This window comes from Notechis scutatus, chromosome 2 (genome assembly GCF_049901735.1).
Source record: "Notechis scutatus isolate UNSWTSFEM ecotype Mainland chromosome 2, rNotScu1.2, whole genome shotgun sequence".
NCBI classification, from domain to species: domain Eukaryota; kingdom Metazoa; phylum Chordata; class Lepidosauria; order Squamata; family Elapidae; genus Notechis; species Notechis scutatus.
The window spans coordinates 58,415,019-58,431,595 of NC_142010.1; the positions used below are offsets into that span (position 1 = coordinate 58,415,019).

The following is a 16,577-nucleotide window of genomic DNA, read 5'->3' on the forward strand; positions in this document are numbered from 1 at the left end:
TATTACCAGTTCGTTTCTAGGGTACAGCACCTTTGGCCAATTGTTTTGCATGTACACTACCTACAATTATTCCGACATTACCTGCATTCTCTGTTTCATCCTTTGCTGAGACATGTTCCTTTAAGCACGAATCCTGTGGGGAATACCTCTTGTAATGATATGAACGATTCTGACAAATTAGTCTAGGACAAAAAACACACCCAATGGTTAGACTAGAAGAAACATATGTCGAAGAGAATAAGATGCTAAATGTTCAAGTTTGGATGGAGCAAAATCAAATGAAGTGCTGGCTTGAGACACGATGGCGTAAATTCTCTCCAAAAAAGAGATCTTTACATCAATCAAAGCTTTCTCATTTTTTAAAATAATTTTATTAAAGAATTTTTAATGCAATTTTTTTAAAAAAAGAAAAATAAAAGTGAAGAAAAGTGGTAAGTAAATAAGGAAGAAATAAAAGGGAGAAAAAGAACAAAGAATATATACCATGTGGCTTCCATTCTTCTTTACACCAGTCATAAATGCATTTATATTTTATCGTCTTAAGATTACATAATGGTTTTTTTTCCATATTCTTCCCTTTCTAATCATCAAATCCATAAATCACAAGTTTTCTTTTTCATTTTCAGCAAAAAGTCCCTGAAGAAAACTCTTTATTTTTCCAATCACAAATACAATGATTTAGTCCCAAAGTTGCTTTTTGTAGAGGCAACTGGATCTTCTTGTTTTTTTCTTTGAATACATTTCACTTCTCATCCAAGAAGCTTCTTCAGCTCTAACTGGATTGGTGGGGAATGGAAGGATTTTTACTCCTTGCAGACAGCTGGTCATTTGCACCCTTTTAGAGAGTCACTGAGGCCACTTGGAGGTTTATCTCTCTTCAGGGTCATCTGAGTAGTGCAAATCAGTGTGGAACACAGATAAGCCTCCAGGTAGTCTTAACAGACTCTCTAAAAGAATCAAATGACCAGCTACTGCAACGAGTATAAATCCTTCCATTCCCCACGATTCAATCAGAGCTGAAGAAGCTTCTTGGATAAGAAGCGATAAGAAAGAAAAACCAGAAAGTCCAGTTGCCTCTTGAAACAGCACTTTGGGGACAACCATGACCTGGATGACCGAGAAACCCCATATATCATATATTTAGAATAAAAGTGGTATATAGGATGTGCATATGTGTTTCAACAGAAAAAGAACAAAGAAAAGCCTGCTTCATCACTGCAGGATCTGGAATATTCAAGATTCATGGTCACCAAGGAAGCCTGGCCTTGGGAGCCTGATCTGAATAGATTACGTGGACATTAGACCAGCACATCTTGCCTTAGATTCTGGATTACAGAGGAACAAGGTTTAAATTTCTTCTCTTTTGTTGTAGTGATCCCTTGACTAAATCCTTTCTATTTGTAACTCTATTCAAGATCATACACATTCGTTGTTTTTTTTAACTGATTTGCTGATCTGTCGGGTGACACACCTGAAATCTGCTCCTTTCAGAGCTTTAAATGAATCGTGTGCCCTGTCGTAGCACGGAATATTGTGGTTTGATATCAAGCTTCGGTGCATGTCTCCACCAGGAACAAATCCTTTACAGGGACTTCTCTCTCCCATGTTATTATCTAAAACTCCCAGAACTGGAAAAGACTAAAATGAGAAAGATTGGGATTTACAAGAATGCTGTTTAATTTACTTTTTCCTTAAAGAGCTTTAGCAAAAAAATATGTTAGAAGATTGTAGCTATACAATATATATCGGTAACAACTTTGGATTATTTCAGCAGGCAATGATGATAAAAATATTTTGAATTAAAATTTTGAGCATCCTCACTGGTACTGAGATACAAAATATTTTGTCAAACACGTGAAATCCATATGCAGCATATTATCCAATATGAGACACAAATAGAGTGGAAACAGATGCTTATAAAAGGTTTGCAATTTTCAGTAATAGATTTTATTTATTAACTTTTTTATGCTGCCTATCTCTCCTCTAAGACAACTCTGGCAGGTTACACATTATAAAAAGATAAATAGAAAAGTTATTTAAAATAGCAATAGCACTAGACTTATATACCACTTTACAGTGCTTCACAGCCCTCTCTAAGCAGTTTACAGAGTCAGCATCTTGCCCCCAACAACTTGGGTCCTCATTTTACCCACCTCAGAAGGATGGAAGGCTGAGTCAACCTTGAGCCTGGTGAGATTTGAACTGCCAAATTGCAGTCAGCCGGCAGTAAGCAGATGTAGCCTGTAGTGCTGCACTCTAATCACTACACCACCATGGCTCAAAATATTAAAATTATGCAATTAAAATTTTAAAACTATACAAAAACCAGGATCTTTACCTGCATCTTCAGAGATAACTTGAATGGTTTATCCTTCAGGAGACCCTGAAGGCGAGCAATTTGACAGCTGGCTTTGGGTCCACTAGATATAAGCTCTGTTGCTGGGCAGCACCGATGAACTTTCAGTGCAGTATTAAAATACGCTTGTATCGTAGGCTCTTTTGTTCAGATGCGCCAGTTGAACAAGGACACAGGAAAGACATTGTAAGAAGCGTATCAATCAGATTACTTACATCTGAATAACAATTCTGTTACTTCATTCAATTCCAATTTAATTTTAATAGAATTTCTGATTTAATTCTGGAATTAGATCTAGAATAAATGTGGGATACTATAAAAATCTAGAAAATAGTAGCAACAGGGCAACATAATACATTAAATGTATTTCCACATTTAGCCCCATATTCTGCTCCTCATATTTTAATGAACAAACCATAATCTCCTTAAATTAGATAAGAAACCCTAATATAAGACATTGTATAAAACATTGTAGATCCCTTTACCCCAACGTAAGACTCTTAGGGAAACATTATCTATTCATTCTGATCTTTGTCTATATCTATCAATCTATATCTGTCTGTCTGTCTGTCTGTCTGTCTGTCTGTCTCCAGCCAGCCATCTATATCTATATCCATCCATCAACTATCATCTCTTTCTATCGCCATCTATTATCTATTGTCAACCCTTAAGCTGACCTGACTGAGGCCATTTTGAGGCTTCAGTATTGCCACACTGGAGCTGAGGGAAAGGGGGAATAGAGATATTTGGGGTTTGTAGCCAAAACAAAATACTTTCTCCTGGGAACCAAGGACATTCCCACAGGTGGTCGGAGAGAGGAGTGAATTTACCAGGCAATTGGACAACACCTTGATTGGACCATGTGACTAATTGTTTGGGAGAGGAGGAAAACTTTAACTTTTAATTAGGTGAAATTGTTAAATGAATCTGGCTTCCCCATTGACTTTGCTTGTCAGAAGGTCGCAAAAGGGGATCATAGCAACGGTCATAAATATGAACCAGTTGCCAAATATCTTAATTTTAATCACATGTTCATGGAGATGCTGGAAAGGTTGTAACTGTGAAAAGCAGCCATAAGTCACATTTTTCAGTGTCATTACAACTTCAAACAGTCACTAAATGAACTGTTGTAAGTCAAGGACAACCTGTACTAAGCAAAAGCTACCTTTTTCCAACTTATCTAGGCCTAAATAAGTTTCTTTGGTGATGTTCAATGTTGGCTGTTCACTAAACTCAGATTAATATAATTAACTTCAGTCAAAACTGACCAGTAAATATTCTCTGTAATCATATACAGGTAGAGTTCGACTTGCAATAGTTCACTTAGTAACCATTCAAAGTTACAATGCCACTGAAAAAAGTGACTTATGACCCTTTTGACAAAGCAAAGTCAATGGGGAAACCAGGTTATTAACTTATCAATTGCAGTGATTCACTTAACAACTGTGGCAAGAAAGGTTGTGAGATGGGGGCAAAACTCACTTAACTGTTTCACTTAACAACAGAAATTTTGGGTTCAATTGTGGCCGTAGATCAAGGACTGCCTGTACCTGATTTGGATTTGTAGGCAGGTATAACTATTTAAATACCGTGTTTCTCATATAATAAGGCCGGGTCTTATTTTTTTTTGAGCTAGGCCGTCTTTTCGGGGGTGACTTAATTTCCCCCCCTTGCAACTTCGGGCGGGCGGCGACGGCTTGGATGTTGACCTCGGTGTTGGTGGGGCACTTCGTATCGGGGTCAACGCAGGCAGCACCATATCCGGGTGTGCAACAAAAGTACTTCCTAATGGCAAGCCCCCACCATTCCCCCATTTCGCATGTTTTAATATAGGCCTTAATTTGGGGGAGGGGCTTAATTTCATTTCATGCCTATAAAACATGCTGGGACTTCCTATTGGGGAGGCCGTATTGTTGGAGAAACAGGGTATCTAGAACCGCCCTGGAATGGAATCGAGTGCCTACCTTCTCTACGAGTGTCAGGAGCTGGGTTTTGAAATACAGGCTTTCGGTAAAGCTCAAAATCAGCATCCCGTTTGTCCCATCTCCATCTATCCCGATCCAGAACTGGCTTCATAAAGTTAGCATTGAAAAAGTTCTCCTGCCATTTCTAAATGAAGTAAGGAAACATAATAAATGTATCTATTTTATTTATATCTTTATTATTTCTACAAATAACTTAAGGGGGCAAACATACTCTAATACTCCTTCCAACTCCTGCTGGCTGTTGCCCAGCTGGCTTTTGAATTAAAAGTCCTATAAATGTCCCAAAACATGTAAAAAGGTAAAGGTTCCCTCGCACATACGTGCTAGTCGTTTCCGGCTCTAGGGGGCAGTGCTCATCTCCATTACAAAGCCGAAGAGCCAGTGCTGTCCGAAGACATCTCCGTGGCCATGTGGCCAGCACGACTAAATGCTGAAGGCACACAGAACGCTGTTACCTTCCCACCAAAGTGATCCCTATTTTTCTACTTGCATTTTTACATGCTTTCAAACTGCTAGGTTGGCAGAAGCTGGGTTACGTAACAGGAGCTCACTCTGTTACACGGTGCTAGGGATTCGAACCACCGAACTGCCAACCTTTCTGATCGACAAGCTCAGCGTCTTAGCCACTGAACCACCGCGTACATGTACATGATGTACAGCAATATAAAATTTCCCTATTTATCCCATAAAATGTGCTTATTGCCTATTCATTACTATTGTCTTATATGCCGATCGGTCTTTTTACCTGCAAAGTGTGTCAATGACACCAAGCATCTTGAATGCCTTTCAAGTTCAGAAGAGCCTGATTGGTGATTTGAAGCAGCTTAAAATTATTAACTATTTTTCCTTGGCTGTGTGTGTGTGTGTGTGTGTGTGTGTTTTCAAAAGTTGTTTTTCCTTGCCTCCTCCCTAGGGGGCTAAGAGGGAGTGACTGACCCAAATTTATCCAAGTGGCTCTGTACCAGGTGGGACTACAACTCCCAATCTCTTAACCATGTTGTATTTTGTTTTGTAGTGGTTTATGTATGTATACATTTGTGTGCCTATATAGTATTTTGTGCGTGTGTGTGTGCGCACACAGACACACATATAGATAGATATATTCTGTCTACTCTATGGAGGAAGGGGGCAGTCACCTCAGATTAAAAATCATCTTTCTTTTAGTTTTTGGCAATATCTTTGCCACAGGTTGATTTAAAGCAGAAACATGGGAAAATCAAATAATGATGTTCAAAAAGCTTTCAAAAAACAAAACTACTGACATCTATTTAAATTATACTACTGGTATTCAAAACTTTTTGGACCACCTCTCAATTATCGTTAGTTCTTTTTATCACTGTTTATAATTGTCCACCATTTTAATACACAAGTACCCTGTCAAATTTATATAAGTCAAAACATGCATTGGGCAACAGAAATAACATGTTAGAATAAATGATTTCTATACACTATTATTGAAGAACCTTGAAATGACTATTACCCTGATGCAAATCAAAATGTTTATTTTCAGGAAGTTTTAGAAAATCTGTGGTGAGCAGTAAACTCCCTGTTCTATAGAAAATAGAAGTTTTGAATAAAGTGAATGGCTTTCATCTGGGATAGGGGATGGGAAAGAAAATGCACCAGCAATTGCCGACATGGGTGCCATGGCCACTGTAAAATAGCATCGTGCAAGTGAAACAAAAACAATATTAGAGAAAAGGAGAAAATATTTTATTATTTAACAGATATATATGGCTGCCAATAATCTAACTCTCCTCAATTTAAGGATCTTCCATATCTTTCATGGAAGGATCCAGACAACAGCCTTTGGTCCTGAGCAATTATAATCATACATCTAATGAAAATACCAATTAGATTGTGGAGATGTTCTTATATGTTTAACAGCATAAACCTAGGTATGTTTACCCACACACTGTGTTTACCCAAAAATAAATACTGAGTTCACTGAATCTTTTTCCTAAGAAAAACAACAAAATATTTGTCTAAATCTTAATATCTCTGTATATAGTACTATCTGAAGAATTTGAAATTAAATAATATAAAAACAGCTCATTGAAGCAGCAAGCCACTCCCTTTTCTTTATCCCTCCACTTAAGTAGGTGATTGAAGTGAAACAAAATTCAGGTGCAGTGTAAAGTATAGCTGTTCAAAACATCCGATAGCTCTCAAGGTTAAAAATAATTAGCCAGTATTTTTAAAAATCATTTTATTTTAGCAACTTTCTACACCACCATTCAGAGGAAGATGGTAACCTTTTAAAGAGTAAGGGAAACAAAGAGAGACTTAGTAAACGTCCATTGGGCTCTAAATGTTAAAATGCTACATTACATTTAGGGATAATATCAGTCCAAATCAAGCATAACCTGATAAGCACCTGCTGTTGATCAGCTTCTCTGCAGAAATATGCCTTTTAACCTCACAAAAAAAAAGATCTACCAGTAACATTGGAGTGAGTTTCAAGTCTACATTTAGACTGCAATTAATCTGGCCTGGAACAAATATCAATTCTTGAATTTTCCCCACAGTGTAGCAATGAAGCATGCTGTTCTCCCATGAGCTGTTCAGAGCATCCAGTAGTGGGAGGTGCTTCAGTCTCTGCATGTACTAGGCTGGGCTTAATTTGTGGAATGCTCCTCCTCCACGGGACTCCTCCCCAGGGTTCCCCAGTTTTGGCTCAGCCTCGTGAGAGATAGGCAGTGCTTGTGAGGATTCTTCCTTGGCTGAAACAGGAAAAATTCTTTCCTTGCTAGCAGGTTTGAAAGTTAATTAGCTTGTCTTTAGAATCCTTTAGCCTTCTAATCGCATTGCGATCTCTCGACGTTGGCTCACATTACAGAGATCGTTCGCATTACAGGGAAGTGCCAATTCGCGCCCCAAAGCGGCGGGAGGCTTCGGCGCTGCTCCACGCCCCCTCCCCACAAACGATCTTTCTACTCCTGCCATTCCGATAGATTGCCGCAGAGTTTCTTTTACCCAAACAGCGGCGTGAGCTCTTTGCTCACAACGGAGTCGTGTCGCTTTCCTTCGCCCTGTGAACGCCACTTGGGGTGGAGGATTCAAACGCTTAGTGCCTTCCACCCTTCCCCGCCGTTTAGCCTTACAGGAAAAGCCATCGGAGGCTATTCCTTCACACGGCGCGAGTTTGCTGCTGGACACGTCCTCATGTCCATAGACCTGACGGAGGCGTACCTACATATTGCTATTCGGCCTTCCCACTATAAATTTATGAGATTCTGTTATAATAACCACCATTTTGAATATGTGGCCCTTCCTTTCGGACTAGCTTCTGCCCCCAGGACCTTCACGAAGGTTCTCGCAGCGCTAGCTGCTCATCTCCGTGATATCCCCATATGACTCCAGTGTTATCTTGATGACATCTTGATTTTGTCATCTTCCACTCATCAAGCAGTCAAAGATACTCAGAACACATTACAATCCCTACAACAACACGGGTTCTCAATAAATTGGAAAAAGAGTCATTTAACACCAACGACTCGGTTAACCCATCTGCGGGCAGTCATAGATACAGTGGAAGGCAAAGTTTACCTGTCACCAGATAGACTAAATAGCATTCAGCAATTAGTCAAGGAGATCAGGGGTCTTAAGAGGGTGTCCCTAGCAGAACTATCAAAATTGTTAGGCAAGATGATCTCATGTATCTCTATCATCCCTTGGGCCTGGCTCCACACTAGATCCCTCCAGTGGTTCCTGCTCCCATGCCAGCGCTCCGGCCGAAGCAACTCCAAATACAAGGTCAAGGTACCATCAAAGGTCCTCATATCTCTCCTCTGGTGGACCAGACCAGTCATAGACAGAGGCTGCCTCTTCAAAGAGCCACACAGACTTACCATCACCACTGATGCCAGCCTGTTTGGATGGGGAGTGCACGTTCAATCACTCACAATCCAAGGCCGCTGTTCCACCATAGAACAGTCGTGCAACATAAACTGGCTGGAGCTTCAAGCAGTACACCTGGCTCTCCGCAGCTTCCTTCCACAGGTACGCAATCAGCACATACTAATATTGACCAACAACGTAACAGCCAAAGCTCACATAAACAAACAGCACACAGCACACAGTCGAAACATCTCATGCGAGAAGTGGAGCGCTTGTGTCGTTGGGCGGAGAGCAACCTACTTTCCATCAGAACAGAGCACATTTCGGGTCTGTCGAATACACAGGCAGACTGGCTGAGCAGGGCCACGATCGATCAATCGAAGTGGCGCCTCCATCCGACCCTGTTTCAAGAGGTGGTCAGGACATTTGGACAGCCGGTGATGGACTTGTTCACTTCCCCCCTCAACGCTCAGCTCCCGAGATATTTTTCCAGGTACCCCTCGCAAGGAGCAGAGAACTTCAATTCACTCCGCTGTCGTTGGCCCCCGGGACTTCTGTATGCATTCCCACCACATCCACTGGTTCCCAAGGTCATCCAGAAACTGCTAGACGAGAAGGCGGAACTACTTCTAGTAGCTCCTTACTGGCCCAGACGGCCGTTTGCAGACCTCCGCAGTCTATCCCTATCAACACCATGGAGAATTCCGCCAGCCAGGGTCTCGCTAACCCAGGGACCCCTTCAACATCCGGACCCTCAATGGTTGCACCTGACCATCTGGAGGTTGAGCGGAGTTGTCTGAAGAACGAAGTTTTCCAACAGTTATCGCCACTATCCAAGCCGCCAGACGCCCTCAACAACTCGCATTTACATGCCACATGGTCCAGTTTCTGCAAATGGTGTACCGAGTCTCGAATTGATCCCATCTCTCCATCTGTGGCTCAAATCCTAGAGTTCTTGCAAGAGGGACTTGACAAGGGATTATCACCTAATACGTTGAAAAGACAGGTGGCGGCCTTGGCGTCAGTTCTCACTTGTGAAGGTCTACTATCTTTTTCCCATCATCCACGCATACGGAGTTTCCTTCGAGAAGCCACAAATTTACGCCCTCCAGCGGTACACCGTTATCCCACCTGGGACCTTAACAAGGTCCTCGTCGCACTCACTAAGCCCTTTCGAACTCTTGAAATCGTCAAGTCTCCAATTTCTGACGTATAAAGTAGTTTTCCTTGTAGTGATCATTTCTGCTCATCGTATTTTGGAGATTGCAGATCTTTGTCTATCAGACAAGATCTTTGTGTTTTCCATTCTGACCTGGTGGTCCTTTGTCCTGATCCTACGTTTATACCCAAAATTAACTCGGTTCTTCATAGGGCACAAGAGCTGATACTTCCTAATTTTTGTCCCAGACCATCCCAAGGGTTGGAACTACAATAGCATAGGCTTGATGTGAGGCGAGCATTGCGAATATATATGAACCGCACAGCGGCTTTCAGAAAAACGGAAGCCTTATTTGTGTCGTTTCAGCCCAACACTCAGGGATGCAAGGTCTCACCTTCTACAATAGGGCGTTGGCTACGGGCCGCGATAGCAAAAACGTATCAGACTCAATCCCTGCAGGTGCCCAGGGGCATAACAGCTCATTCAACAAGGAGCGCCGCAACATCGGCAGCGTGGGCCACACAGGCACCAATAACTGAAATTTGTCGAGCCGCATCCTGGGCCTCTCCATCACCATTCATTAGGCATTATAAAATAGATGTGTTTGCATCCGCTGAGGCCTCCTTTGGCAGAAGAGTTCTGCAATGGGTCCACAGGGACCAGAAGGAGATTCCAGGCCAGACGGAGTCCCTCCCGTAGGACAGGCCAAGCTTTGGTATGTCCCACTACTGGATGCTCTGAACAGCTCATGGGAGAAAGGGCATTGGTACTTACCTGACACGCCCGTTCTTTGAGCTGCGAAGAGCGTCCAGCCCCACCCTTTTTCCGTCTGGTGGGGTCCTGTTTCGGCCAACGAATTGTTAGGGCATTGAGGACGAGGGCGTTTATTTCTCTCGTCTTCACCAAAACTGGGGAACGCTGGGGAGGAGTCCCATGGAGGAGGAGGAGCGTTCCACAAATTAAGCCCAGCCTAGACATGCAGAGACTGAAGCACCTCCCACTACTGGATACTCTTCACAGCTCAAAGAGAACGGGCGTGTCACGTAAGTACCAACGCCCTTTCCTAGTAGAACATAAATATGACAAGTTGATAGGAATCTAAAATTTATAATTACCTCTCTTAATTCAATAACTCGTGCCTCATCAGGCTTACGGGGATGTTTGTTGCAGTCAGCGGTGCTCTTAAATCCAGGATATGAAAACCCTCCAGGATACAACCACATTTTCTTTGATTGTTGAATACGCTCTTTTAATATGCTGTCTTCATCCACTGGGTCAAACATACCTGACAGATATTCATTGTAAGCAAATCTTTTTCCTGGCATCTAAAAAAAGCATATACATATATATAATTATGTATGGTATTCAGCTTTGTTTGAGTATTTTCCCACATCATCATAGTTGTGCTTTTAAAGTTGTAGCAACGTTTCGGCAGAATCTCATCTGCCATCATCAGGCTTCTGTATTGTGTTCGTCTGTCAGTCAGACTTTCATTCTGGCACAGCAGTAGGCTAGCCCCAAATTTAAAACTGAAACGGCTGTGAAAGTCTGACTCACAGACGAACACAATACAGAAGCCTGATGATGGCAGATGAGATTCTGCCGAAACGTTGCTACAACTTTAAAAGCACAACTATAATGACGTGGGAAAATACCCAAACAAAGCTGAATACCATACATATAAATACCCGCGAAAACTTAAGAAAATATATAATTATAGTTATATATGCACACATACATATTTCGCCCCCCCCAAACTCCAGTGGAATTCATCATAGACCAATGCAGAGAACAGCCTTCTCCAACTTGCTGTCATTCATACTAAAATCCTCATTGCTTCTCAACCAACAAAGTCCAAATGTCTAGAATATAGTACTGGTCCCAACATATCTGGACACTATCATGTTTGGGTGCCTTTGTCTGACTCTGTATTCACTGAAGTAAATTCAAAAACTGTTAACAAAGCTTAACACTTTCACTTTCAAACAGGCAGGTAATGGATGAATATGAGTGATCTATTTTTATCTCATCCCCAGAAAACTACTATTCTTTACACTTTTTTAAAGCCACTTTTCTCCCCTCTCTCCTCACTGAGGCAGCCCAAATTTTAAGGACCACTAGAGGCACATCACTATCCAGGGCTCTGCTCTCCAATTTGGAATGTCATCCATCCTGGAAAAACATGCCCAGACATTTCGACTTTTCCATGTACATTTCTTGGAAAAAACGTAAAATAAGTGAATAAAAGACAAATCTTGTTTCCTTGCCTTTGCCATTTCTTGTTGAAGTAGCTTCTTTGCAATTTCAGCTGAATTTAAAGTCTGAGAACTATAGTTAAAGATAGCATTTTCACCAAAAGGGAAAGCTCTGATAGTTCTCGGGATTTCTCGTTCAAGTATTTCATTGAGGAAGTTCACATATTCAATATTAGTCTGAAAGATATATAAACATGCAAAATTATTACTAGCTTTGAATGCATTCCTTTCCCTACCCTACGTCTCCCACCCAAAATATATTAATTACTCTGGAAAATGTCAGTAATTAGGTTGGCAAATACAGAGCACATTTCAATTAAGCTTTAAAATAGTAAATTAAAATTAAGCCAACTTTCTGAAAGAGGACTTTCTTTTTGTCCGAAAACAAAGTACATACAAACTGCAAATAAAAATCCACACAAACCACGCTGCAGTAATTAACTTGACAGGGCAGGAAACGGAATTGCAGACTTGAAAGCCCAGCAAAACACACACAGTTGGGAAGACGCCAGGAACCCAGACAAGCCTTGACGATACCAGATAATTCACGATTTGCTCCCAATAACTTCACTGTGCGCGCTTCCCTTTTAAAACACTGTGTTCCCAGCTGCAGCTAATGAAGGGAATCATGGCCCTTTCCTCCCCCATAAGTCACGCAACTCACGTTGCTCCCTTCTCCGTTCCTCCTTGTGTGCCCTAGGATGAAGAGGGGGTGGGCCTGGGTCTTCCTCCGAATTCCCTCTCCCTTGCTCTACCTCACCCCTGCTCTGCCCAGCCGGCCTTTGCCCTTCCCCAGTTTCTTCCACAGCCAACAGAGCCACACTCCCACTCCCTGTCAGCTGCTCAGCTTCCCCCTGTGAATCAGATTCCAACAGGGGCATGACAATAACCCTCTGAATGTCTGACCAAATAGGATGATGTGGTTGATGCCTGCACTAGTTTTAGCTCACAAGAAGAGTAACTGGATACAGAAATAATTCACTAAATTATTCCAAAATCCATTAAGATTGAATACAGATTTATCTAAGTTCCATGTAATGGATACATTACTGTTTCATGGGCTCTAATCTGCACGCTTAAGGAAGCAGTCTAGACTTACAGCCTAGAAGCAGTGCTAAAAGTAGTAGCACTCAACTTACAGTCACAACTGAGCCTGGAACTGCTGTCATTAAGAGATGCAATTCCTGGGTGAGCAATTCCCAATTTTACGATCTTTTTTTCTAAGCACATCAAGGGAATCTGTCTTCCCCACTGATTTAGTTTGTCAGACATTCCCGGGGAAGGTCAAAAATGGTGTTCACCAGGATGCTGTAATCATCATAAATACATGCCGGTTGCCAAGTATCCGAATTTTAATCACATGACCACGGGCACACTGCAACAGCTGAGTGAAGACCGATTGTAAGTCCCTTTTTTTCAGCATCACTCAAACATCATTAAAGGTCATTAAACAAATGATTGTAAGTTGAGAACTACCTGTATGTACAGCTATACGTATTAAAACAACAAGGAATCTGCATAACAGAAGCTGGCATTTGGTGATCAGCCCTACCCAGCATCGCCAAAAATTCACCTTAATAAAATCTGTACAAGTTGCCAATTCTTTCTGCAAGGCAATTTTCACTGTTGCATTTCACCCACCTGGATATAGTTATGTGGTGCCTGACTTTCTTGTTCCTTTTTTCTCAGTACATACTTCTTATTGTAGTTATCCAAATGAGAATACTGTCTCATGCTTGAATGCTTTTCCATTTTATTGTATGTTTCCAAGACCTCTGGGGGCTCCCTTACATACATGTCAGCTTTAGTCAAGGGAACTCCAAATTCCTGACTCAACACTGTAATCATTTCTGATGAAGGCAAGAGACTGTAATGGACCACTTCCCTTAACTTCTTACTGTGGCAGATGAAATCAAGTCTACGGCGTGAAGAAAGAAAATGAACTGAAGATCAGCGTTGTAATTTAAATAAGGGAGCTATTAATTTGATTTTAACTTTACTACTGTTTTAAATTTTTTGCCTTAACGGTACTATTAAAATCCAGATTGCATTCTTTTTAATAAATAAATCACATAGCAACAGTTTACTTTGGACAAACAATCAGAACAGTGAAACCAAACAAACTGACAATGGATATACGCAGGGATGGGATTCAAATTTTTTAACAACCGGTTCTGTGGGTATGGCTAAGTTGGTGGGCGTGGCTTGGTGGTCATGTTATTGGCTGGGCATGGCCAACTCAACATCACTCACATTGAGGCACGCATCTCCTTGCCTGGTCTCTCATGACTGTGGGGATGCTGCAACAGTCGTAAGTGTGAAAAATGGTCATAAGTCACTTTTTTCTGTGCCATTGCAACTTTGAATGGTCACTCCACACAAGCAAAGTACCAGCAAAGGAAGGGAAAAAAACTCCAGAGAAGTTCCAGAGACAGGAAGTCTAGTCCTGCCAAGAATGTAATAAGGGTTAAGGGAGAGGCAGTTTATGTAAGCAACACCAGAATGTTTCCTTCCTGCCTTCCTTACAGGATTAGGCCAATAATTTCTAACAACTGGTTCTCCAAACTGCTTAGAATGTTAACAACCGGTTCCAGCGAATAGGTGCAAACTGGTAGAATCCCACCCCTGGATATATAATAGATTAACTACTATGTCTATTAACTACTATCCTTCCTCAATTTGATGTCTTTGCAGGTAAGCTTAGAACTTCACCAGTTGCATTATGGAAAGTTGATATTAAATATTTATATTAAATATATTATCCAGCATTTTCTTTTCAACGTGTCAAACCCCTTGCAGAACTCTTGCTCCACTCTTTCCAGGTGGGTATTTGTGTCCTAATCAGGTCTCCTATAGAAGGTTCCAGGTAGCAACAAATCTCATCTGGACCGGGAAAGGATCAGATCATGAGTTCAAAGTAATGAATGATCATTCAGAGACAAAACATGACCCACTTTACATTCACCTGGATCAGGCTGAGACTACTTGGGACAGACCCACGGCTGCCATGGAGGCCATAAAATATGAGCCCTGCTAGACTCCCACACCAGCCACAAGATAAATCCTTACCATAGTGAACTTCCAAATCCCCATAACCCGTACGCCAAAATCTAACCTGGAAAGAGCTTCAAAGCATGGCTGAGGAACCATGTCCCTGATATATATCAAAGGCTGCTTCATGAGGCTTGAAAGTGGCTTGCAGAGACGGATGTGAAGTAGGATAGCTTCAAGATCTATATACAGCCGCTTGTGAAAAGACAAGTGTGAATTATAGAATATCTGTAATCTCCCATGTTCCGTTTCATGCAACCTGTAAGATAGGAAATTGGACTACATTAACTAATAAATCCCTCATTTCTTCTGTTGAATTTGACTTTTAAAACACAGGTACAAATCCTGTAAAATAAGTAATAAATCTCTGTACTGTATATCAGTTTTCTACAATGTTTCCACTAAAACTAATCTTGTCTATAAAGCAACAAGACACAAATGGCATTCCTGAAAAAACAAATTCCAGCAGAATAAATCACAGTATTTTTAAAGAACATAACTAAGTAAAAACTGCACCAACGATGGTTTACTCATCTGAAATGTACATTTCTCTTCATTTGAGGTGAATCTATATAATAAAAATTACTGGATGTTGAGCTGGGGAAACTGAAGCCAACTTAGAATCAGGAACTCTTCCAGCTGCTTCAGGCATGCCATTCACATGCAAACCTGGATCTCTGCTTGCAAAGGATTGCTGCAATAATTAACATCTAGCTACTGCCAAACTCAGCATATTTAGCATGCTGCAGAAATCAAGGCGAGACTATAAATAAAGCCCTCAACAGCTTTCTTCCTTTTAACTGCACTAATGTTATGTTGGAATGAAATGCATTTTAACTCTACAAATATAGCAGATATGCTCTACTCCTATCGATGCACTTCCGATAAGGCTGATTAATTCTGATATACAACTGTATGTATGTGTGTATAAAACAAAAGGTGTGCATCAAATATCAGGTATAATATGAAGCTTTGGGCTTAAAAAAACATTCCCTTTGATGTGAATGAAAACAGGAGGGCTCTAGTCACTTTAATACATTCAAGTATAGTCAGTGCTAAATACTGCGTCCTGTTAAGCTACATACATGTTGTGAAACATTCTGTTGGTTTTTTAAATAGTAATAGGCATAGGAATAACCTGGAGGGAGAAGACGAAGAGCTGCAATCAAGACAAAAGTCAGACAAAGGAAACGTGAGTGCATAAATGTAATTTTTGAGAAAGCCTCTTAAGACTTTATCTTCACTAGTTCCCCCATGAAGATAAAGAGAGGGAGTGGGAACCTACATTCAGACTTACCGGGTCCTTTTACTGTAACCTTTTAATAAAAGTAGTATTGTAGTAGCATGCATGACTTTAGTTTCCTAGTTTGGGCAACCTTAAAGAGCTGACAATATCCCAGTTAAATAAATATTTCAGCACTGAGGATCATCACAATATTTCCTGGCCCTGCACAATAACATCTTACTCAAAGTAGAAGAAAGCTAGCTTTTTCCATTGTGGCTTAATTCCGTCTTGTACTGTCAAATTCTAATGTATCAGTGCAGCAAAAGCTGGTCTGTTTGCCTTTGCCTTTGACGGTGATGCATACTAAAGATACATTTATCCTTCTCTGGACTATGCAACTGAACTATGATTCCCATATTTTTCGGAGTATAAGACTCTCCAAAGTATAAGATGCACCTAGCTTTTGGGGAGGAAAACAAGGGGGGGGGGGGAATTGCCTCTGCCTTCCAGCAATTTTCCTCCTTGCAGCAAAGAGCCTGTTTCAGCTTCAGCGCAGCCTGATTAGCATAAGCGGCTGATTGTCAGTTGGATCAGCCTCCCGACGATCAGCTGTTTCAGGGTGCAGGGATTGCCATAGCCTATTGCCGCCTCCATACGCGCCATTTTCGGCCTCCATATCCCGTTTTTGGCCTCTGTGTGACCCATT

General features: G+C 41.2%; 1 protein-coding gene across 3 annotated transcripts in view; it reads right to left on the reverse strand.

Annotated features, from left to right (window-relative positions):
- CFAP92 (cilia and flagella associated protein 92 (putative)) overlaps window positions 1-16,577 on the reverse strand; it is a 59,670-nt gene that overhangs the window by 3,696 nt on the left and 39,397 nt on the right. For 2 of the 3 annotated variants that reach the window (XM_087954831.1, XM_087954832.1), the window contains exons 12-19: window positions 14,711-14,905; window positions 13,237-13,513; window positions 11,608-11,772; window positions 10,456-10,665; window positions 4,321-4,465; window positions 2,339-2,496; window positions 1,472-1,638; window positions 82-182 (exon numbers count right to left, since the gene is read on the reverse strand). In XM_087954831.1, the coding sequence (XP_087810957.1) occupies window positions 82-182; window positions 1,472-1,638; window positions 2,339-2,496; window positions 4,321-4,465; window positions 10,456-10,665; window positions 11,608-11,772; window positions 13,237-13,513; window positions 14,711-14,905 (1,418 nt within the window). The remainder of the gene's footprint in view (window positions 1-81; window positions 183-1,471; window positions 1,639-2,338; window positions 2,497-4,320; window positions 4,466-10,455; window positions 10,666-11,607; window positions 11,773-13,236; window positions 13,514-14,710; window positions 14,906-16,577) is intronic. The other variant, XM_087954833.1, reaches the window with a different exon arrangement.